Genomic DNA, 23,641 nt, shown 5'->3' with positions numbered 1-23,641 from the left:
CGAGCCGGCCGCCGGAGAGGAGAGGAGAGGAGAGAGAGACGGACACGGCAGCGAATGGCTGCTCTCCCAACTCCTCGGGGTCCCACGTATAAAAACATGTCAGCATGAGGCGGGTCAAACGAGAGAGCAAAAAAGAAATGGTGATGAAGAAAGAGAGACTGCAGGGGGGGAGATAGGAAGGAGTAGCCAAATGAGAGGACAACAGAGAAAAAGAAAGAAAAATCAATGAGAAGCCATGAACGTGTGATGAAAGGGAAAATGACAGAAGGATATGGAGAGGGAGAGTAACCGCTGAGGGAAGGAGGAGTTGGAAAAGAAACGGTGACAGCATTGAGACACTACTTAGTAGCACTGAGGTGATTTATTTGCTGGGTGGCTCCACGAAACAGAAATGTGGCAACTTATTTACTCAGGCACACATATCACCAAAAATAAGAAGCAAAATAAAGAAAAGGATGCTGCATCGTCTTGATATTGTGTCAAACCTGCCTGTGATGGAAAGCGATTCAGGAAGTAGACGTCTGCTTTTTGGTAAACTTTGCGTGACCCACTCCGTGAAAGTGTTGAACCACAAACAGGAGAACTGCACCGTTAAGTAAAGTTAGCTTGTCCTGTGGCTGGAGGGTGATTAACATGTTGCTCCTAAAGCCTGGCAGCTGTTCAGCATGTACATTTCTCCAGCGTGTTGTGCAGACACGGCGCCTCCGCCGCGCGTCCGACGGTTCACTGCCCACAGCCAGTCCTCGTCTCACTGAAGGTTTCCGGACGAGGGATTTTGTAAAGATTACTAAATGCATTCATTCAAACCTTTTGCTGCAAGAGTGTAGATCCATAAATCTAAAGATGCAATCATTTACAGCCTCGGACATTATGCATCGAACCAGATGTTGCTGACATTTTATGGTACTTGTGGGATCTGAGCACGTTAGTCTGTGGAGATGTGGAGTAATATGAGTAAAGACTGTAATCTTAGGATTAACATCCCTGCAGAAAGGTTGGACTCCATGTAATGTACGTCAAATTTCAAATGCGAAGTCCCACAGCCTGGTGTCCCGAGCCTTCTGCACACATGGTGAAGCACTTTGTGTTGTTGGTGTTTCCCAAAAAGGAAAAGTTTTCTATGCTTGAGTTTTATTATCCAAAAACATGGAGAAGCTGCATCATCAAATTCTGGAAGTTCAAGCAGGAACTTTCTTTTTTTTTTTTTCCCCTCCGCATAGTTTCTCTGTCTTTATTTTGGTTATTCTGGTCGGTGTGCATGGCGGGAAAAAATGGGTCAAGAAAGGGAAAGAAGAAGAGGGGAGAGAACAGAGTGGGGCCCTCCGGTCCCTCAACATCCCTGCGCTGAATATGAAAATATATTATAGCATAATGTGTTCAGTATGCAAGCTTGAAGGAAACCATATGAAAAAGGTCCCAGACAAAGAGCCCTCTGTGTTCCAGCTGACCCCCCCCTCCCTCCATCACTCCCTCCCTCATCCTCCGTCTGCCTCGGCTGAGTGAGAGAGAGAGAGAGAGAGAGAGAGAGAGAGAGAGAGAGAGAGAGACAGGAGAGGTAAAAAAAAAGGGGGAGGTATGTGTGTGTGCCAGAGTTGTAGGAACTGAAAAGGGCCAGTACACACCCTCGGTGCCTCACACAGCCGGACCCACCGGAGCACAGGTGAGCAGCGAACCAGCACGCCAAACAGGAAGCAGCACCGAATCCTGGAATTTTATCTGTCGCTGCACAACTGTTGATCTCTGCAGACTTTTGCCACCTGCAGCCTATTATATTTATCTGTAAAACGGGGTAAGGCGCTATCTTTGCATGGGGGAAGAAAAGCGAGAGAGTTTGAGGAATGCACTGAACTGGAGCAAGAAGAGGAGGGAAACTTTTGTCTTTGTTTGAGTCGATGACAAACATCTGTGGCTGCTGCCGCTTCTCTTGCCCTGCTGCAGGCTGCAGGCTTGAGGAGGGGGTTGGCGGGCTGCGTTAGAGCCGTGGTCACTGATATTCCAGCCTATTGTCCTGACTTCACGGAGCCTGCCGTTCAGCCAGGTTATAGACTTCAGAAGTGCACCGAGTAACATTAGAGGGTGTATCCAATTAAAGCCCGAGCTGGAGACTGTATTGACTTTCATATATAAGTAATTGCTTCCTGTTAACACAACAGGTGAAGCCCATTAACTGCTTTACAGGGGAGCAACAGGGGGTTTGGTTCAGCCACTTGTTGCAATATGTACTGTGTATCAGTAAATAATACCTGCTTTGAAAGTGTCGAAAGCTGCTCTAATATGGAGAGGATTACAGCCTTGAGTCAATATCATTGTACAAATAATTCCTGCAGCCTTTCTTTTCTTCTTTTTTTTAAGTGCTTGCGTTTTATGTCTTTGATGCCTAACAGTTTTCAGATTATGAGTCTGATTGTTTTCGAGAGTTCCTCCCTCTTGGCAGGGGATCATACACATCTCCATCCAGTATTTATCTTCGCCTCTTGAAGCTCTCCACCTGCGCGAGTAGGAAGAGCCGCGCACGAGGCAGACGCTTCATTACAAGGTTTTCCACTGCATGATTTATGAGTGCAGGCTTAGGATTCCCTTTAAAAAAAAAACAGAGCAGAGACACGTACAGAGAGACATCTGTGTGTGTTTCATCAGAGAGGGTGACTTGCGATACTCGGGACGTCAGTCATCGGCAGGCACAAGCCGAGGCATGTTAACTATCACAGTCCCCCGAGGAATTATGAACCTGGAATGCCCATTTTGGAGCACGACACCAAATGATTTTGGAGTGGTGCAGAGGCCTAGAAAGTTGAATGGTTCTTTGTGTGTGTTTGAGAGAGACAGAAAGATACAGAGAAAGAGAGAGAGAGAGAGAGAGAGAGAGCAAAAGGCCCTGCTAAAGCCTTTAGCATTAGCAGCTTAATGATTTGTGCATGCCAAACTGTAAGAGATCCTAGCAGAAAGCAGAAGATAACAGACACACAGCAGCGCTGCCCCCGGGGGAGGATTCAGACATAAAAGCTTGCCAGTCATTGTCGTGACCAGATGCCTCATTATGAGCTCAGTAACCGATACACTCTTCAGCTCTTCCAGTGAGGTGGGGATACACACTCACCTGCCAGCCCCACGTCTCACATACCCCAGCACATGTGCGCTGGGAGCAGCTGATGATGTACAGATGCCATACCTGAGGTGAAAGTGCACGATGAGTTATGAGGTGGCTGACATGCGTTTTCTACACGTTGGCTTTTGATGCAGATGTGTAATAAATGTACACGACCACTGCCCTGAGGGACAAATGAGTGATTGCTGTTTGTATGGCTGCCAAAGCAATTTTCCTTTTTTTTTTTTTTTTGCTTGTCATCACTATGCGAGACATGCGGCATGGAGCTGTGGGATGGATTTGCTCTCCGTGTATGAGTCCATCATGCACTGATGATGTACAGCAACTCTGTGATTACACACTGAATTGGCCTCCGGGCCAAACTGTAAATTATACCCTTCATGGCGATCACTGAGGTCGGCGGGTGGCACCGGGGGAAAAGTTGTGGGGGCTGGACGTCCGGCAGGACAGGCGGGAACTGGATTTATACCTTTTTGAACTTCAAAGTGATCAGAGGTTCTGGGTGGCGCTGGCCGGGTGGCAGCGCGAAACCAGGCCATTAGGTAAAGATGTGGCTTTTTTTTTACAGTGTATGTCAGCTCAGGAAATGCTGAGGTCTGCACAACCTGGACATCCAGTGGCTGACTCCACTCAGTTAGATGAATAGTTGATGTGAGGATTATTAATTTATCATTTTAACCAGCTGCAGACATGTTGTAGTTGGTGTAGTATTTGTGGCATTATAATAGACACTTAACCTCGACTTTACAAAGTGAAGCACCTCCTTCTCTCATAAACTGCTTAGATTTTTAAAAAATATGGCTTTCCTTCATATTCCACTGCAAGGGGCTGAGGAACTGGGCCTAACCATAATTTGAGAATGAGTTCTTCATAATATTGACTGATGTTTTAACAAGCAGGTAAAAATAAAAGCACAGCAGGTGAAGATTGAGCAGAACGCAGTGGTTTTGAGCTATTTGGATTTTGCATTTTATCCCTGAGCTATGCAAGGGTTTTGTGAAGATACACTGATTTACCCTGGTGGCATGCTGGGTAAAGTCTTGACCTTAAAAAAGAGGACATCAAATGTAAAAAAGGAAAAGAGAAACAGTCAGGTCTTCCTTGAAAACTCCAGTGACTGATGAATGAAATGGAAGCAGCTGTTTGCCCAAACAGTCCAGAGAGCTCCACAGTGAGCGAGGGGGTGAATCTAATTCAGCTGTGGGTGTGACTGAGACTGTGTTTGGCTGTCTTCCTGATGATGGACTGGCAGCCTGTCCAGGGTGTATCCTGCCTTTCACTCATTGTAAGGTGGGGCTGGTGGCTGCAGGTTGGCCTGAGCAGTACATTACAGAACATGAAAGATGGATCGGGGCAGATGCAGACCTGCAGGGTCCACATGATGATGTTTTGTTTGAAAGTCTGCTATTAACTCTCAGAACCCAACAGCTGTTGTTTCTCTGACAGCCATTGGTCGACTGAATTAGAAAAAAAAAAAAGTGAGGACACACAATCATCATTACTGTAAACATTAAAACCTGGAATCAACAAATGTGAGTCTAAATAAAGAACATGTCATTAAAGCTCTGCTGTCAAGTGGAAACTAAGCCACAGAGAAAATGTTGGTGTCCAGATGAGAGCCTCTTCGATCCAAACACGGATAGCACATCTGGGAGAATCAAAGCCGCACTGTCTACAAAGAGTCTCTAAACAATGGCGGCCTTCAGCTCTTCTGGCTTGACTCGAGTTTAAATGCAGGATTTTTTTGTTTCTTTACAACAGAGAAGTGGGCAGCCTTTGTTTGAGCCGATTGTTTTCAGGGTCCAATGAGCAGCCTTCTCTCAGATTGCCATGACTCAGCTGTTGAATCATAATTATTATTATTATTATTTTTATCGAGTGTGTGAAACACCAAACACAACCTTCAAGGAATGCAGGCGTGAACGGCGCTTGCACACCTTGAACTAAAAAAAAAGGTGAAGCGTGGCATGGCCGCTGTGCTTCAGAGGAACCTTGGAAGAGGAATTTAAAAATAATAATTATGTGTTTGGTTCACCTGATGGACCTCCCACAACTCGGTGTTGCAGAAGTGACTCAGAAGCAAAAACAACCGAGCTCGCTGAAAGAAGGGAGACAAGTCTGATCAAGGCCCGGGAAGCTCAGCGCCAGTGGCTTGTATTAGCTTTGAAGAGGGAATTTGACACTGTTGGTCTCATGAAAAACTTTATAGGACGAGTATTACAAGAAGGCAACACAGAGTTTGTCATGTTCAGACTTTTATAAGTCTTTTCCCACATGTCTTTCTTACCCCAAGAACCTGGCTGCAGTTAAAAGTAGGAAGCCATATATATATATATATATATATATAAAGCTAAATTTTCTTTCTTTCTCCAGAATGAACGTATGCTGAGATTTATGCTATTTGGAGAGTGAAGAAGTGATAATCTGAAGTGTGAGCCAAGGAGAGTATATTAAAATGGGTTCTGGGAGTTTTTTAAAGAGAGAGGAAAAAAAAAAAAGTAAAAACAGCTGACTCTGTCTGCAGAAAGGTTACCGGTATGTTTTTGGACTACTTGAAACAATCCAAGATATTTTATGAAGTTCCTTAAAGAAGCGGAAGGCTTGAAATGCAATTACTCAAAGAGAATCGGATGAAGCAGTTGTCAAAAGACGGGACGTCAGTTTGGGATTTGCGAACGCGACATTTCCATCATGGTTTTTTGAAGTTTTCTTCGGTTAAACTGCCTTTTAACCTGAAACTTTCTCTTCCTTGCAGGTGGCGTTGGACAGGAAAATGAGCACCGAGACTGATTAGACGAAGTAAAATGACCTGCGCTCCACCGCTCAGCCATTTCATCTCCAGCAAAGAGACATTTTCTTTGTCACAGACCAGCTAGAAGGCTCACATCTTCTTTCTCACAAAGAGCAGAACGACAACTATGAATTGCGGGAGCGGATAACCACACAATTACTAAAATACAGTGATTTATTGCGGGAATCATAACTACAACCGACAGAAATAACAACTGGTTTCTCATTTTAGGGGTTTGCTAAGAAAAAAAAACAAAACTGAAGAACCAAATGAATTATTGTGCTTTCAGTGCCTGGATCTGGCTTTGATGGATGGGAAAACATCACACACCACCAGAAAGAAAGCAACTCTAATTGAAATCCTTTGAAGGTTGAGTACAAACCAGTCACTGGAATGACCTTTCCGCAGTAATACATTCCTGCTCACACGCACCTACAACGGCAGGAAGCTGCCATACACAGAGTCTCCCCTCACGCCGCTGCAGAGTTATGATCTCTGAGATAAAGGGCAGATCCCTATTCTCTGGAAAGAAAAGTGAACTGCGGACTGGAGATTAGGATGGAGACGAAAAGCATGTTTCGGTGCCCGAAATAGAAAAAAAAAAAAAAAGGGGAAGAGAAACATCTGGGAAAGAAAAAGGGGGAGTATCAGAGCGATGCGAGTAGAGGAGACTGGACGCTTTCTCAGCCTTCTCTGCCAGATTTTCAACAGAGCACAACAAACTTGTGCAACTTTTGTGGCAGTTGTCCATGGGAAGTCATCCAAAGCACTTCGGAGCTGACCCTCCTGGGAGGTCCTGCTAGACAGGGAATAATACTTGAGGAGCACCAAAGTCAGAGCGGCGCTTCTTTTTGTTGAATTTCAGCTGACTGGAGCTTTTGGACGGACCATTGCTGAAAGCGGAGATGTGACCGGAAGCAGCACCCTGGAAAGCTGAGCTGCTACCTTGTGCAGCCTTTTTTTCTGTTTGTTTTCCTTAAAATCTCTCACTACCAGTCAGGAGGAAAGCTTCCACGTTCCAACTGGACTGAACTGTTTTCTCTCGCCGGTGCAGAAGACTGAGCCGAGTGAATCGAAACCCGTTGAGAGTTGTTTTGTTTCTGCTGCGTCGGACACATCCCATTGTGAGTCGCAGTGGAGATGGAGAAAGGACATACGTCTATCAGGAGGGGGGTAAGCTGGAGTCCAGGAGGACTGAAAAAACCTGCACAGATCACAAAAGACACAAACAGCCCAGAGACAGACTACAATGCATCCTGGGAGCGGACTGGAATAAATAAAGAACAAATGAGCCGCGGAACAAGTAAGTGTGGTATGATATGGGATTTTCAGTCCTTATTTGGAGGCTTTTTGTGTTGTTCTGTTACTTCATAACACAGAGCGCTTCTGCAGAGGTTTCTGTCATGCTGCTGTAAAGATCCTGGAATACTGTACGTCATTAATACAGGAAAAGCCACAGCCAAGAAGGACAGAAAGCACATTGAGAAAACAGGCAGTTTGGACTTGTCAGTGCAACTTGACACAGTGAAACGCTCGCTGAAACATCTGTTTCCATGCCGAGAAAATACAGGCTGTAGCAATGGAAATGCAATCACGCATTGAAACTAAAGGGCTGTCTTAATATACAACTCAGCCAGCGACAATAACGGACCGACCTGTGGGTAGAGTAGAGCTGTTTGGAAACTTTTTTTTTTTTTTTTTTACCTCATCTTAATGCTTTCACAGCTGTTCCTCCTACAGAAGTGAAAAAGAAGGCATTCACATAACACAGTGCGACCACAGCTCCTGAAGTTAGGAAACTGAAACAATGGTCAAACGATAAGTTCATCTGGGTGGTGGCGAGTCTGTCAACTTAATGTGGGTAAAAAGATATTGTGCATTGTAGCAGAAAGGTCATGACTATCAAATATTTGTTTCTGATAAAGATCTACAGCCCCTGTGTTTCCAACACCCCTCCTAACAGTCATTACTCACTAATTAGTTTCCTTGAATGCAGCGCAGATGACCAACAAAAATACCAAAGTACTGATAAAAGTGAAATACTTCTCTGCTGAGACGTTTCATAAAGGCAACAATACAAGCGGTGAAGCTCGGCTTCCACCTCTGAGCCGCTCTTTTACTCCTCCCATGGGATCCACTGAGAGTTTAGGTCACATTCATTCCTGTAAGATCCCAGGACCTGCGTTAATCCGCGTCTCTCCGTGCCGCTCCACACATCGCCCACGGGGGCCGGCGCTGTCATCCCGCTCACCCCGCAGCCGTCACCCGGAGAAAGATAACATCCGACAGGGTAATCTGACCTTTGATACACAAATGCTGGGCTGGCCCCTCCTGCTGCCGTGGGGGGAGTTTTTCCTGTCTCCATTCGGCCCGGCAGACATGAGGGGATGGAACGGAGCGAAGAGGAATGAAACAGAGAAAGGTAGAGGGGGGGAGGAGGGGGGGGAGGCGATTTGATGTAAAGACTCTCCTGCATCACTGTCCAGGACTGAGTTTAGTCTCTGCTGGAGGACAGGAAATTCCTGTTGGACGCTCAGACCCCGGAGGGTTCAGAAAGCCCAGACGCTTGGCTGGAGAGAATGCACAATAAACACACATGGAGATACCCCGACGGGCACGTAGGGCAGCGGAGGTCAGGTGCTGGAGCTCTGGAGTCTCAGCAGTCTAATCCATATGAGCATAAGATGGAGTGTCTCTGGGTCGCTCTTCGGAGGCCGCAACAAGGGTCAGACACTTCGCTGCCATCCGCAGACGTTCGACAGAGATAAGGTGCTCAATACTCAGCATTGATTGGACACCCTCTTAAGAACTGTCGAAACTAAGTGCAGTCGGCAGAGCTTCTGCTTCATCAGTTCTCTACAGCCACACAAACGGTCGGTCTGCCGCTCGTTTTTTTTTTTTTTTTTGACGTTCTCGTCGTTATAGAAGAACCCGTCGAGGTAGAATTGCTGATTTGTAAAAGCTGAGGCCGAGCTACAGTCTGAGTGACGGACGGCACGGCCTCCAGCCACAGACTCCCCTCCCCTGCTCCCTCCCCGTCTCCCTCCTTCCTCCCCGCCCGCCTGAGCGCTGCCGGGCTGCAGAGAAATAGAAATCCGACGCCGTGTCTGGCTTCAGATAGGGGGTGTGAAGCGATCAGGCGCAGTTAAGTTGAAAGCTCTGGTGGAGGTACAACAAAACAAAGGAGCTCTGAGTTTTGACGTACGAAGGTAAGGGATTTTTTCCTCTAAAGTGGATCAGGCAACACAGACAAACTCCTGACAACCAGTTAATCTAATGCTGTAACAGAGGAGCAACTTGTGGTCGCCTGCTTTGTGAAGAAATATGACTTTTCATGGGCTGATGCTTTTGTAAGGAAGGACACAAATATTGTCAATAAAATCCACTGATTCTACTTTCCCCTCATGACTAAAAAGTAGACTTTTGCAGTTTTTTTTTAGTTTATAGTTGTGCGTATAGTGTGTTATTTTCAATCTGAATCTTTTTACAGTTTATTCATGTCTGAATTTGTCATAACATTTGATGTTAGTACACCGCAAAAACAGAGGTTTTAACCACCTGGCTGATGTTTAAACTCAAAGAAATATCCAAAGGATCCAGGGTTATGACCTCAGAGTTTCCCCAAAACCTTCAAATTACATGTTGATCTAACAAAATGCTTACCTTTAAAAAAACCTTTAGGGTTTCTTGGTTTTAAAACTCGTTTCATGTCATTTTAAGTATACATTAGGTTTTAAACTGGAAATCTCTTATTGTCAACCTGAAAATATAGTGTGGATGAAATATGATTTAGAGAGTCTCCAGATTTCTGTCAGCATCCTCTATATCTCCTCCGAGTAAATCATATGAAGCACAGAATAACTTCTCTAATTTAAAATCTTCAGGCCAATTAGTTTTTTTGGTGAAAGAACTTTGTTGAGTTCTTCTTTTATGAATTAGAAAAATATGTTAATAATGTGGAAAAGTGATGATGGCACAAATTAAAATCCTCCCAAAGAAAAAAAAAAATCCTCATTTAAATATGACATATCACTGAAATTCTTTTTTTTTTCTCGCACTGATGGAATTTGCACCTGCACGTTATTTGATAACACAGCTGGCTCCCGCTCAAGGTAGATGTTTATAGTGAGGACAACTTCATTCCAAGTCTTGCTGTGCTGGTATATTCAGGTAGCATGAATTACAAACAGTAAATAGCTAATAAAAATTGCCCCGGGTGCCCTGTGGTGGCAGTGTTTCCACTTATTGATAAAATACTTTGACCCCACAGTAGGAACCTGCGTGACAGGCATGTATTGCAGTATATCTGCAGTCGTCTAGAAGTGGAGATAGTTTATGGTCATGTCAATAGTCATGAGAGGGTCGGTTGTTTCAACGGTTGTGCGGTGTTGTTTTTATCCCCTTCAAAGTGCCACAGTTATGTAACGTATTGCGTATGTGTCTATTGAGTGCCACAGAGATTGATTTAAAATCATTGATACTGATGGATTTCCCTATAAACATTACTGGGGACATCAACAAACGGTATAGTTTTTGCATATATTTAAGTGCACTGCGTAATTTATATCAACCTGTTGGAGAACAAGAGAGGATTTCAGACGTGAAATAGCGTGATTTTAAACACGTGGTCCTGGCCTGTCGCCAGGCTAATGTTTAAAAAAACTCAAGGGCACCTCACAAGGAGTTAATTCAATTATTATGAGGGTAGACCTAAAGTCTGTAAAATCAATGACAGATGCATATTATTCCTTTTCACTGGGGGAATGATCGCCTCAGCTCTGTGCCAGGAAAAACTGCATGCAGGATCAGCACTATAGGACAGCTTTACAACGGACTGATTTACACATAATTATTGTGATTGGCACATGATTACATCAAATAATGTAGCTGTCTGGATCCATCACCTTATTAAATGAATAAAGAGTCATGGCCATGCCAACTGTCTGAGGAAATGTCCTGGAGGGACATTAAATATCTTCCATCAGTCAAAGCAACATGAATTGGATGAATAACTCCCAGATGCGCCACCTTAATGATTTATGTTCTTGAAAATGTCCATCACAGAGTCTGATTCTGACTCATTCACTGTTATTTTCTTTAAAAATAAAAGCAGAGAAGCAGCACTGAGTTGACTCTTATAGGATTTGATGCTGTCGTCGCTATATTTAGGATGGGAACATTTGATTGTATAGTATGTTTATAGTCAGCAGTCAGAAATGTCCTTTTTGGAAGCTGTAGATTGTAAAAAATGGTCTATTAAGGGTTTGAGCTGCAGTTTTGCACAAATTAACTACAGAGAAAAACCAAAGGCATGTTGGAAGCAGAGGCAGGGAGTTTTCTCAGCGGTGGAGGAATGCTCTGGGAGGGACGGCTGCACATGGCAGAGGAAATAGCTCCGTTGCCTAGAAGGGAGCTCAGAAAACAAACCGTGATTTTTAAAACTGAGGTTTTTGAGTGCCACAATTTCCAGAGAAGCTGAAAATCCGGACAGTCATGATGAGACTTTCATTGACAGTGATTTTTTTTTTTTGGGTGGTGATCTGCTCCTTTTTATTATCATTAGTCAGCAAGCTGTGTCTCTTTATTAGCATGTTTATTTCAAAATTTCCCCGCCTACGTCTGTGAGCTTATTGTTCACAGCTCTGGTCTTCTGAGTCAAAGGTCCACAAAACCTTGTTTTTCTCTCTAAATTGGTTCAAATCAAAAGGGCCGCAATCAAAACCATATGGTACATAAACAGTTATGTGGGTTTTCAAAAGAAAATGTGATCCCACACTTATTAAAAGCGTGTTCTTGTTGGTTTGTTCTGTTTGTACATGAAACAAATTTGGTGAGCTTTAACTGGATTTTGAGGGTGTTGTCTTTGCAAGGATAAACACAGCACAAAAATCTACAGAAGTGTGAATTTGAGTTATCTCTTTAGACAGAAAATTTTAACGATTTTGTTGTCTCACTGAGCTATTTGTTCCATTTCTTTCTTTCTGTTTCACTTCAGATCTGACCAGGAGTGCCAGTCTGTCGGAGAAAGAGCTGAAGGAGGCCAGAGTCAGGAGCCAGATCATTGCCGCTCAGCTCACCGTCCCTTCCAACTCCAGCTCCAGGGGAGTGCAGCTCTTTAACAGGCGCAAGCAGAGGGTCAACGCTTTCACACTCGAAAGCTGTGGAGAGGGGTCAGACCAGAGCAAAGCTGAGAATGTGAAAACCGACCCGCCATCTACCAAACCATCATGGGCAGACAAGAGCAGTGAGGAAAAGGACAGAGACCACAACGTAAAGAACAGCTCCGCAGGGACGGTCTTCTCACCAGCTGCAAGGTTACGCTCAGTAGGTGATATCATGGGTGAACCAGGAAGAGAATTTCCCAATGCGGGAACAATGGAGGACAGTATCATTCAAGAGAGACATTTTCTCCCTGTCAAAGAAGAGCAGGAGGAGGACGATGAGGCAAAAGATGAATTCCATGAAGAGCTGGGGGATAATGTTCAGCATGAGATTCCCCTCGGAAGTAATAACACCAGTACGATAGTGATGAAGCACGCTGAAGGGGAAGAAGAGAGAAACAGGAGTCACATGGCTTCAGTTCCTGCTGGAAATCTGCTCAATGGCTGTCACAGTACGTCATCTGAACCTGAGAGGGTATCAGTGCCCACATCCAAGCAGATGACTGGAATCACCAATAGAACCGCCAGGCCCTTCTTCTCACCACCTCCAGTGCAGTCCTCAGAGGCGCTCAGCCCTGTGATGGACATCCCTCCTCCTCCCTCGTACTCCACCCCTCCTCTACCCACTTCTACCGTCCCTCAGCCTGTGGCATTCTCTCCTCCTCCGCCGCCACCGCCGTCATATCCCACGCCTCCGCTTCCGGCCTTCACAAACCAGCCGCCGCAGACCTACTGCTCGGTTCCGCCTCCAGTGTCTCCTGTCCTGTCTCCTTCCTCTCCCCCTCCATCCTATTTTCCTGATTCTCAGTACCCTGCCAGGCCCCATTACGGTCCCCCTACAGCCCCAAAACCTTCCACCTTTGTCCCTCAACCCACCGAAGAGAGGAAGCCGATAACCTCAGCCAAAACAGGAATACTTGAGGAGAGTGCTGCCAAGAGGGCAAACAAGAAGTCCATGTTCACTTTCAAAGAGAAAACAGTGGTAGCCCCGAATCCTGAGCTGTTGTCGATGGTGCAGAGTGTCGATGAAAGGAAGAAGTATGGACATAGATCTGTGCCAGAACCAGCGTCTGAGGAAGAGCTACTGGCTCTGGGTGCAGAGGCGTCCAACTTCCTTGCCAAAGAAGAGGACAGAGCACAGGAGGCGAAAGCTCCAGAGTGGGCCTCGTGTCTCAAGAGCTCGAGGACCCGACAGAGGGCAGAGCACCGACCAGAGCAGACCCTTACCAATGTGTCAGGAAAGGGGGCCGAACTTTTTGCCAAGCGTCAGTCCAGGATGGAAAAATATGTCATTGAGAATCAGAATCCAGGACAACTTCGGTCTCCTTCACCAACTATGTCTCTGCCACCATCTTGGGTTTACCCATCAAACATGCCCGGTAGGGTGAAGGCCATTGCTAAAAACTCTGACATGAGTGCTCAGCTTGCACAAAACCTGAAGTCCCAACAAGCAGTCAAGCAAAAGCCAAGGCAAAAAGCTGCAGCGCCAGAGCCAGTCCCTGAGCCTCCTCCCTTGGAGAATGGTTGCACCAAAATAGAGATGGACCTGTCGAAGCACCAGCCCTATCAGCTGAATTCTTCCCTGTTTATCCTGAATCCAGTAAAGGACCCTATGAGCTCCTTACCCAAAGGAGCCCCGCAGTCCAGGAACCTGAACACCACTCAACCATTTTCCCGCCAGACATCTTTACCCAACAACCCACCCTCTCACTTCAAATGCATGTCTCCTCAAGTGCCTCAAAGCCCCATGGGAGGACCACAGTACCCACCGGGTCTGTCTCCTGGACCTCCAAGGGTCAGCTCTCCCATGTCTGCCTCTTCTCCACAGCGAGTGTCCTCTCCTCGGTCGGGAGTACAAGCACCAAGGCCATCGTTTTCTGCCAAAAAGGCAGGCATTGCACCGCAGGTGTGGAGACCCTCTCTCTATTATTTTTAGAACATCAGAGGAAATATGTAGCTTGCAGAGTTTTACTAAATGCTTACAAATCAGTTTTTACTGAAGCTGAAATGTATAATTCTGTTTATTCTACAATGTGTGGCAGTCTGTCTTTTCTCTTGTGTTTTTTCTGATTTCTTGCATCGTGTAACAGAAAGAAAGGAATTATTAGCGAAATATCTAAACTTATGGAGAAAGAAACACTAATTTCAGCAAGGGCGAAATCTTGTTGGCATCTTTTTCAGAACAATTTCAGGGAATCAGTTCTTAAAATTGACAAATTACATAAGTGTATTTTTTGACAGGAACACATTTTAAATATCTTACAGAAAATATGAAACAGTGCCTTCTAGAGTCAAAATGAGCCATGCCCATGCACACCAGCACTCAAAAACTCAAATGTTTTGGTACATTTTGATATACGATGAGAAACAAGCTCACACACTTTTTCTACTGGGCACCAGACTGGTGCTGCTTCACAAAGCACTTTAACAGATGGTCTAGCATCTGCTTTATGATCTATGATTTGCAATTTAATGCTGTTCACTGGCATGAAAGTTGCAGCAAGAGAAGTCCTTTTATGTCTTTATGCCTTCAGGGTAATTTACTCTGCTTTTCAGCATGTTCCACCTAAATATATAGTGTGTGTTTGAATTCCTTAGTGTTTCAAATCTGCAAGATGCGTACTAATTTGCATCGTGGAGCTGCAGATAAATTGCTTTATTTTTCAAAGGAAATAATTAGATCATCAGTTAGTATTGTTTTAGACAACATTACTTAAAAATATGTCTTTTTTCTTTTCTGTTGTGTTCCTGTTTGTCATACTTTTTCTTCTGTGCACAAGACTGAATCTTTTCTGTCCTGATTAAAGCTTAACGCTAACAATCTTCTGTGGCTTTCCTCTCTTTTTTCTCATTTCAAGATTTCCTTGGCTTCTTTTAGTCTATACTTTCACTATTAAATGTTTGCACCTCACTTTCCAGCCCTCACTTTTAACACTTAATTAATAAATTCTATGCTTCTGTTTAGTCCAGTGGCAACAGGATGTAGATTTGTATTTGTACACAGTATGTGAAATTTGACCTCATAGAAATTTTTTTTTGAATGTTATAAATTTTAAAGTTATTTTATACTTTCATTAGAATTTGAATTATGTATGTTCATGAGACCTGAGCCCCAGTCATGTAAGTCTTGTTGGTTTGAATTTCAAGGCAAATGCTGTGGACTGTGTTTATTACAAAAAGGACCTTACCTGACGAAATACGACCAATGCTGATCCTCCAAGACTATAACTCCCAATAAAACCAACCCTTGCAGTTCAGTCTATAGGACTATAGTACACATTGTCCCCAGCAGAGATAGTTCTTAATTAATGTGTGCATGGGACAGCATGTAAACCTTGCTCCAGCTGAGAAACCTCATATCCCTGCAAAGGTTAACCAACTCAGGAGGGCTAGATGACAGTAACCTGAGAGAGACACCAAAGACTGAGCCTATGTGTGCTTGCGGCAGGGCTTACTGAAGAAACACAAATAGAAGGCGTTGCACAAAGATGACCTGAATGCCTCTGCAGCTGTGTATATCAAATCAAAAGTTATTCAATTTTTGAAGGGTTTGATTGCTGAAATCACTGAAATTGCTTCTAAAGCATTGATTTGTAGAATGGTAGGAGTTGTATGATGTGAGGGTTGCATAAAAAAAAACAAGCATTTCAACACTTGAAATTCACTTCATCAAAAGTTACGCAAGCACCCTGCTGTTGACTGTACTTCTCTGTGTTTTGTGTGAATGTTGTTTATAAAAGATGTTTATTATGATTCAACAGACACCGAAGGAGCCTCAACCTGATGAAATTTCCACGGAGACGCCAACACCAAACACGACACCCAGCCTCACCAGACGTTTCAGCAGCCCAGGAGGCTCATCTCCTGCTTACTGGACCCCCAGCCTGCAAAAAAAACAAACTTCCAACACCACCTCCAGCTCCGTCCGTTCAGTCGCCTCCCCCATGCCCTCCCCTAGTAATACAAGATGCCAATCCCCAATGACCAACTTTGTTTCCAGTTCCTCATCAAAGCCCTCTCAAACAGCTGCAGCCACCTCACCATGTTCTCCTCCTTGGGGTTCAAGATGCCAGTCCCCAATGGTGAGCCAGTCCGCCACCTCTTCTGTTTCTGCTTTCCGACCTTCACAATCCTCAGTGACTTCCCCCATTCCTCCTTCGTGGAGTGCAAGATGCCAGTCTCCACTGATCAGCCAGAATAAACCTTCCGCTACTGCTTCCTTTTCTTCACCCAGACCCTCCCAGTCATCTATAGTCACCTCTCCACGCTCTCTCTCCCCTTGGGGTTCAAGATGCCAGTCCCCGCTGGTTATCCAGCACACTCCGTCTTCGAGCATTCCCTCTTCCAAACCTTCCCAAGCATTTGCAGTCACTTCCCCATGTTCTCCCCCTTGGGGATCAAGATGCCAATCCCCCATGGTGTCTCAGAACAACCAGTCTTCCAGTGCCTACATATCCCCATCCACACCTTCCCAAACATCAGCCACATCTCCCGTCTCTCCCCCGTGGGGCTCACGCTCCCAGTCTCCCTCCGTCTATCAAACCACCCTGTCCTTCCATCCCACTAAACCTCTGTATACATCGTCTGTCACCTCTCCCGTTCAGCCACCCAAAGACAGTCGCTGCATGTCCCCTGTTGTTAACAACTTAGACTCTAAAGCCAACCATCGCCTCCTGGCCAAAAACATTATCAACGCAGCCAAACGTAAAAACAGCCCTTCTCCTGGAGCACTGAGCGGTCACGGCCTCCCCATCTCACCCGTGGGAAACACCCCTCATGGCTACGACTGTCACAAACCGCCCATCAGCCCCTTCCAGTCACGGACGCTGGGAGCGCAGTCACCTACTTTCGCTAGCCCTCCTCCTACTCCGACTCACAGAATCTGCTCACCTGTGAGACTCTACAACACTCGCTCGCTGACCGACTCTGACGCCTCTGTGGAGTCTGAAGACTCGGGGCTCCGCTCGCCCGGCCTGCACTCCTACAACACGTGTCCCCGGGGCTGGGGCGGCAGCCTGAGGGTGAAGAGAAGCACCGTCTCCACAGACCTCTGAGAATATCACTAAGCATTGGTTGAAGCTTTATTTCAGTGTTTTTGCTGCATTGGATCACCTGTACAGACCCTTCATCGCCTTTCATAGGTTAACCATATAGACACATGGGTTTTCTGATCATTGGAAATGAGAAAGGTTGTAATAAGGTAGTTGTAGTGTTTGATATGACTCACGAAGCATATTATGGATCGACAAGAACAAGCTCTTTACAACACAGAGTTGCTGTGGCTTGTGCGCTTCTCACACCAAACAGTACGAAGATTCAGGAGCACCGAAGATAATTCAAATCACTTTAAATTAAAGTTTTTATATTTTACATGTTCACAACAAGTATGTCTTTAGGGTCTTTGATATCATTTATTAAATGGACTTCATGGAATATCAGCTATGGACATTATCAAAGCAGTTCATATGTTTCATGCATGTTGGAATAAAAGAAATGCAGTTTGCAAGGAGGGGGGGGAAGGAAAAGTAGGACAGAGTGTAAATATATTAGCTCACTGGACTGGGTTATGAAATGACCAAAAATAACTATGCAGTAGATTAATAATGAACATTTTTTCATACAGTTCCATCAGTTTACGGTATGTTATGTTTTTATGAAGATCAAACCGTAGTGAAAGGAAGGGCACATGCTTTTCCCATGTGCAAAGCATGTTCGTTTGAACCCATGTAAAGAAAATCATGTGCATGATTATCACAGTGCAATAATCAATAATCAGTCTAACACACCATATATATATATATATATATATATATATATATATATATATATATATATATATATATATATATATATACACATATATACATACATACACTTTGTTGAATGAATGTAAGATTTACAAAGAAAGGCAAAAAACGGCACGTTGAATAGAAAGAGTTATCTCAGAGATGAAATGGGACAACTGCACACTAAACACTGTTTTTATGTTTTCATACTTCTTCTTTTCTGGTTTTGTTGCTTTTGCAACCAAGATATTCTTCAGAACATCTTTCACACAAAACAGATCAAAAATGTGTTTTTTCATATACTTTTTGTACAAAGTGTCTGTTTGAATGATGGTTAGAGGCAAATGTGTCTATCACACAAGTGGTGCAAGATGAATTCGAGAGAGTGGAAAAAAGGATAAAAGGAAGTTGTATGTTGTGAAATATTAATCAGAGTGCTTGCGGGGGAGGGAAATAGGAGGCTATGTCTTTGAAATACATGTAAAACTCAAATATGCATTCTATTTGACTTTTGAAGCTTGTTTTATAGTACTTGATTTGCACTTCTGCTCATTCCATTTCTGTGGCTACGCGGGCGATTTTAGAACTCTTGATTTGTTTAAATGGGCAGTAAACCCGCAGATAAACATCCCGTTGTAAACAGGGGACAAGCCCTGGACCATGCAACATGTTGGCATGATGCTGGCCGCTGCGAACGCTGCCAGATGTCGCTTTATGTTTTCAACCGTGGAGACATGTTACACTGGTCTCACTTTGCCTGCCCCAGCACAAAAGCCCATTCCTTCATTCCCTGACTTGTGGGCCAAAAGCATCAGCACATTTCTGAATATTTACTCTGTGTATCTCTTGAGTGACGGCGACTCCTGCTGCACGGTGACCTGGCTCCATCGGGATTAAACCTATCACTGTCATGGATTGGTTACAACCTGGGTCAACAGCCGAACACGTAGCAGACGTCCTCCAGCACGGACAGGGATCTTCACTATCTCTGTTTAGCTTGCAAGGAGCTTTGGATGGTTTTCTGACCTGTCTGCCCTTTATCGATACAGCTCATGTTGCATTTCATAGTTATTATGCTGAATGAATGAATGCAAATTTCAAAATAAAATTGATAACATCCCCATTTATAAATGTCCGCCTATTGTTTTCATTATTTTTCTCAAGAGAGGTTCCACTTTCAAAATAGTAGTGCAACAGGAAAACATAGTTTTGTCATTTTTTTCTTTAGTTGGTACCTCAGATTTAAATATAAAGTTATGGATTGCACATGATGTATAAGAAATAAAACAACTTCAGTTACATTTGTGTTTAATCTTAATTTTGTTTAATCTCAATTTACATAAGGAGTATTAAGATAAACTATAACAGACAGTATGTACCTGCAGTAATCCTGCAAAGTGACACTGAAACCAGGTTTCCCATTTCATCTGGCCCCTCGCGGCAACCTCACATGGCCCTCCATTAAAACGGAGTGATTATGTACCGAATGACGTTTGATGCAATTTATTAGCTGCAATAACTTGTTATAGAAAGTGTAGTAAATCTCATACCGGACACATAACACAGTAAAATACTTAGTACATCATATGTATAATTTAATACGTGTGCTTATCTATTTTAGCACTGCTTACTGAAGAATTCACCTATCAATCTATTGCCCACAGCAGTGACATGTGTGGGCTCAACCTGTGTATTTGTTTTGCTTTGAGAGTCCTTTGTTGCGTTTTCTGTTGGTAGAAAATACCGCATAGTTGTGGTGATAGTTGGGGGCCTGGTATGTCCCAGAGCAGCAGCACCCTGAGGTGAAAAAAGGCAGCTAAAGCCACGTCGATCACAAGTTCATAGACTGCCATCTGTAGGACTCCACACAGAAGTTCAAATGAGGCAACGCAGACTTTCAGATTCGCTATGCGCATATTTTACTCCAAACACTGCAAACAGACCCCAGCGAAGGCCGCTTTCTTCTTATCTGCGTTTTTGTGGCTTACAAGTTAGACAGTTTCTCAAAATTTAAAATCTACTCGGTGCATTAAATACACGATTACACTTGAGTGTCCCTGGTTAATTGAAGTTTAATAGCATCTCCCATGAATCAAATCTTTCTATAACACATGTTTAAAATGTCATAGCAGAAAAGGCAGGGAAATAATTAACAGCACTAATCAATTATAATTCCATACCATGGAGGCAAGTCATTAATTATGCATATTTATGTGTGCATTGTGGATAGGATGACTCATGTATGAGCTTTGTCTGCAGTTCCAATTGTCCTACTGTCTGTGCCAACTGGAATCATGCTCGGCAGCAAACTGTCTCCTTCTGAATTGCACTGGGGCGTTTCATTTTTCCCTCGTTCCCTCTCTTCTCTCTCCTTCCTCCACACCTGCTCTCTCTGCTAACGTCAGTCTCCTGGGCTTCTGCAGCCACAACTGCCACTCGCTTTATGTGATGTCAATCATTGTGTCAAGCTGCCAAATGTCAATGTGTTACAATAAAAAAAAAAAAAATCCTCGGGGGTTATAGTGACACATTATTTATACGATTTCACTTTGAGGCTATTTTTTTTAAAAGAAAAATTAAATAAATGTTATATAATGGGATAACTGACAGTAGTAAAAGTCTGTCCTTGTTTTGCTCAGCTGAAGATGCTGAAGAGCTTAATAATACAGTAAAAGAGACGACTCACATTTTAACGTCAACAGAGGAAACGTTACAATATCTTGTGCTTTCTCTTAACAAACCTCCGAGGTCAAATCTTGGTTATTTATTAATAAACTACATATTTCCCATGAAAGAAATAGATTAACAGATGGATGAATGCATCAACTTTGAACCCCCTCATCTTTTATTTCAACAAATGATGTAACCATTCATATTTCCATTAAAGGATAAAACATTTCAGTTTCCAGCTGTGACTGCATCAGAATTATGGCACAGATTGGAAAATGAAGATATGTATTGCTTCTAGACCGACTGAGTTAAGGGCTATAATATTATTAGTACTATGGTGGTAACATTTAAGGAAAAATATGACCAAAATAAAACCACTTTCATTTAATCTGATGAATACTTTTGAACAGAAATGGCTCAAAATACGATCACTCCAATATTCTAATATTCCGTTTTAACTTCAAAATATTTAAATTGAGTCAATTCAAAGGCAAGTTCCCCCATTTAGCTGATACACATCATTTGTGCTATAACTTCATTAGTATTGTTTTAGGATTGCACTTATTGAAGGTCCCTGTGCTTTTATAAAGTGGCCAACGCCATAAAATGATCAATATAATTGATCAAACTTGTTAAACAATTGCATTAACTACTGAAATAGCTGCAGCTTGTTGTTTACCTGACAGAGGTACTAAAAATCTGTCCTTTGTAGTTTATTTTAGGGGCTATTGTTTCAGGGCCAACTTCATTCACGTGTCTTCCTGCCTCCTGTTGCTGCTGAACAGATGGAATCAGGTATTTTGACATCATTTTGCAATGTTGCATCAAATCGAATCAAATCACAAATTGGATGTGTCAAATTATCTATTAATTTTTCCATAAATAGCTTTTTAAATCTGAATTACAGTTTAATTTCAGTGTTCAGCATTTGTAATAAATTGAAATGCTCACCTAATCAAATCTCTGTTAATATTTTAGCTCTGGTGTGTGTGTGATGAGTGTGTGGGCACGTGTGAGGTATTTGTTCACAGGGTCATCAGTGAAGCATGTGTGAATACAAATTGTGATTTAAAACAGTATGTTGCACATTTCAGGTGGAAATCTTAAAAGGAATTAATAATCTAACTTCATTTAATGTTTATTTTTTTCTTACTTGCCATTTCAAACTTCTCAGCTTCACAGTTGCATGAACTTGTTGAAACAGAAGTAATGTGTGAGCTGCAGAAGACCAGCTTCCCTTATGGAAACCCACTCTGAGGAAACCTCTGCTGGAAGTTCAAGGTGTGACATTTTTCAATTTAATTTCAAGAACCAAAATCAACCTTATTTTTTCTGATGATGTCAACTGAAACTAAATATAATGACCTTTAGAGAGGAAGGAAATGTGCCAGGGTCACATCATGCCATACAAGGTGTTTTCTTCTAATGAAATGTCAGCAGCTGGAGAAAAACTTGAGGTTAATTAGTGTTTCTTTTTAGAAATTTAAAGAATTTAAGTGTCACACGCTCGTCAGTTCAGGGACTAATATGCGTACACATATACACACATATACATACTGTACATACATACAGATAATTGAAATTATGATGTAAAAACCACTAATTTATGACAACTTTTATCACAGTTTTATTACAATGAATTAAATTATGGAATTAATGCTACATTCATAGAATATGTTCTTACTAAAACCTAAATATGTTGAATTGCTTTGAGAAAAATAAGAGCAAATTTGTAATAATATGGTTTCTGAGGCTCAATGCGATTGAATTTTCAGAAGCAAATAAGTACATTTAGGGGTTTTACTTAAACTACACTGTAAAAAAAAATCCACAGAATTTACGGTAAAATACTGGCAGCTGTGGTTGCCAGAAATTCCCCGTAAAAATTACGGTAACCATGTAGATGGCTTTACGGTATAGTTACTGTAAATTTTGCAGTATAAAACTGTTACTTGTTTACAATAATCTCCTGTCAAAATTACAGTCTATCTCAGTAATAAACACAACACTTCAAAAATTAATCGAATTAATATTATTGCCCAAGCCACTTTGTTCTTTTCAGGGTCACAGGGGGCTGGAGCCAATCCCAGCTACTACAGGCAAGGACAGGGTCACTGGACAGTTCACTAGTTTGTTGCAGGGCTGAAACACATTCACAGGGGGCAATTAACCTGGCATGCATGACAAGCCAGAATACTCAGAGGGAACCCACACAAACACGGGGAGAACATGCAAACTCCACAGAGGCCTCAAGCCCCTACTGGTATTTGAGCCTGGTATCTTCTGGCTGTGAGGCCACTGCGCCACCGTGCAGCCCATACCTGCAAGCTGTTCTAGGATATGCTCATGAATTGTATGTGCTCAACTTGTGCTCCAAACAGTCAATTGATAACATGAAATAACAACAGCTGATATTTTGTCATTGTGAAATATTGTTTTTCTTTAAAACAGCAATATATGGACCACATTTTGAACATGTTTTTTTCTGTAGAAATGACAGTGTATTTCAGTGGTCGTCAATGAGATTTGGCTTCGGGCCACTGTTTTTTGGGCACTTGGAAAGCGGGCCGGGGGGGTGCAATACAGTCGTGGGCCGGATTGGGCCGTTCGGCCCGCAGACTGCCATTTGACTATCACTGGTGCATAACATGCTGAAAGATGAACGGTTTTCTCCTGTAAATTTAAACGTACACATCTGTGGAATCCGTGATTTATCCTGAATAATTCTGCAGATTATAGACTTATCCATTTTTGTCTTCATGATATTTCCTCATAAATTTTACAATTCTTTGAAAAGATCACAGTAAAATTGTCTGTCTTTTATTTATTGGAAAATTACAGTTATGCACTGTATCTTGATTTACAGAAATTCAGTGTATTTACTACGGTGATACACAATTTTGGAATTGACGGTGCTTTGCTGTTGCTGTTTGACAGTTTTTTACTGTGTTATTTACAAACTTTTTTTACAGTGTATATCAAACTACGGAACGCTTTCATTAATGAAATTACATTTGGTAGATTGCTGTAAAATAGATAATAGTTCAGGATTACCGTTGAAACTGATGATTAGAGAAAAATTTTCTCTAATCATCTATTCATTTTTCCATACATAGCTTTTTAAATC

General features: G+C 42.9%; 1 protein-coding gene across 1 annotated transcript; it reads left to right on the top strand.

The window, feature by feature from the left end:
• The first annotated feature begins 1,589 nt into the window (after positions 1-1,589).
• On the top strand, positions 1,590-18,965 carry synpo (synaptopodin). The gene is made up of 4 exons (XM_030106509.1): positions 1,590-1,660; positions 5,862-7,200; positions 11,893-13,964; positions 15,820-18,965. The coding sequence occupies exons 2-4, from the start codon at positions 7,038-7,040 to the stop codon at positions 17,110-17,112; spliced, it is 3,528 nt and encodes a 1,175-aa protein (XP_029962369.1). The 5' UTR covers positions 1,590-1,660; positions 5,862-7,037; the 3' UTR covers positions 17,113-18,965.
• Positions 18,966-23,641: the final 4,676 nt, after the last annotated feature.

The sequence above is a fragment of the Salarias fasciatus genome, chromosome 2 (assembly GCF_902148845.1).
Source record: "Salarias fasciatus chromosome 2, fSalaFa1.1, whole genome shotgun sequence".
Lineage (NCBI taxonomy): Eukaryota > Metazoa > Chordata > Actinopteri > Blenniiformes > Blenniidae > Salarias > Salarias fasciatus.
This window is presented reverse-complemented; position numbering and strand designations above follow the sequence as displayed.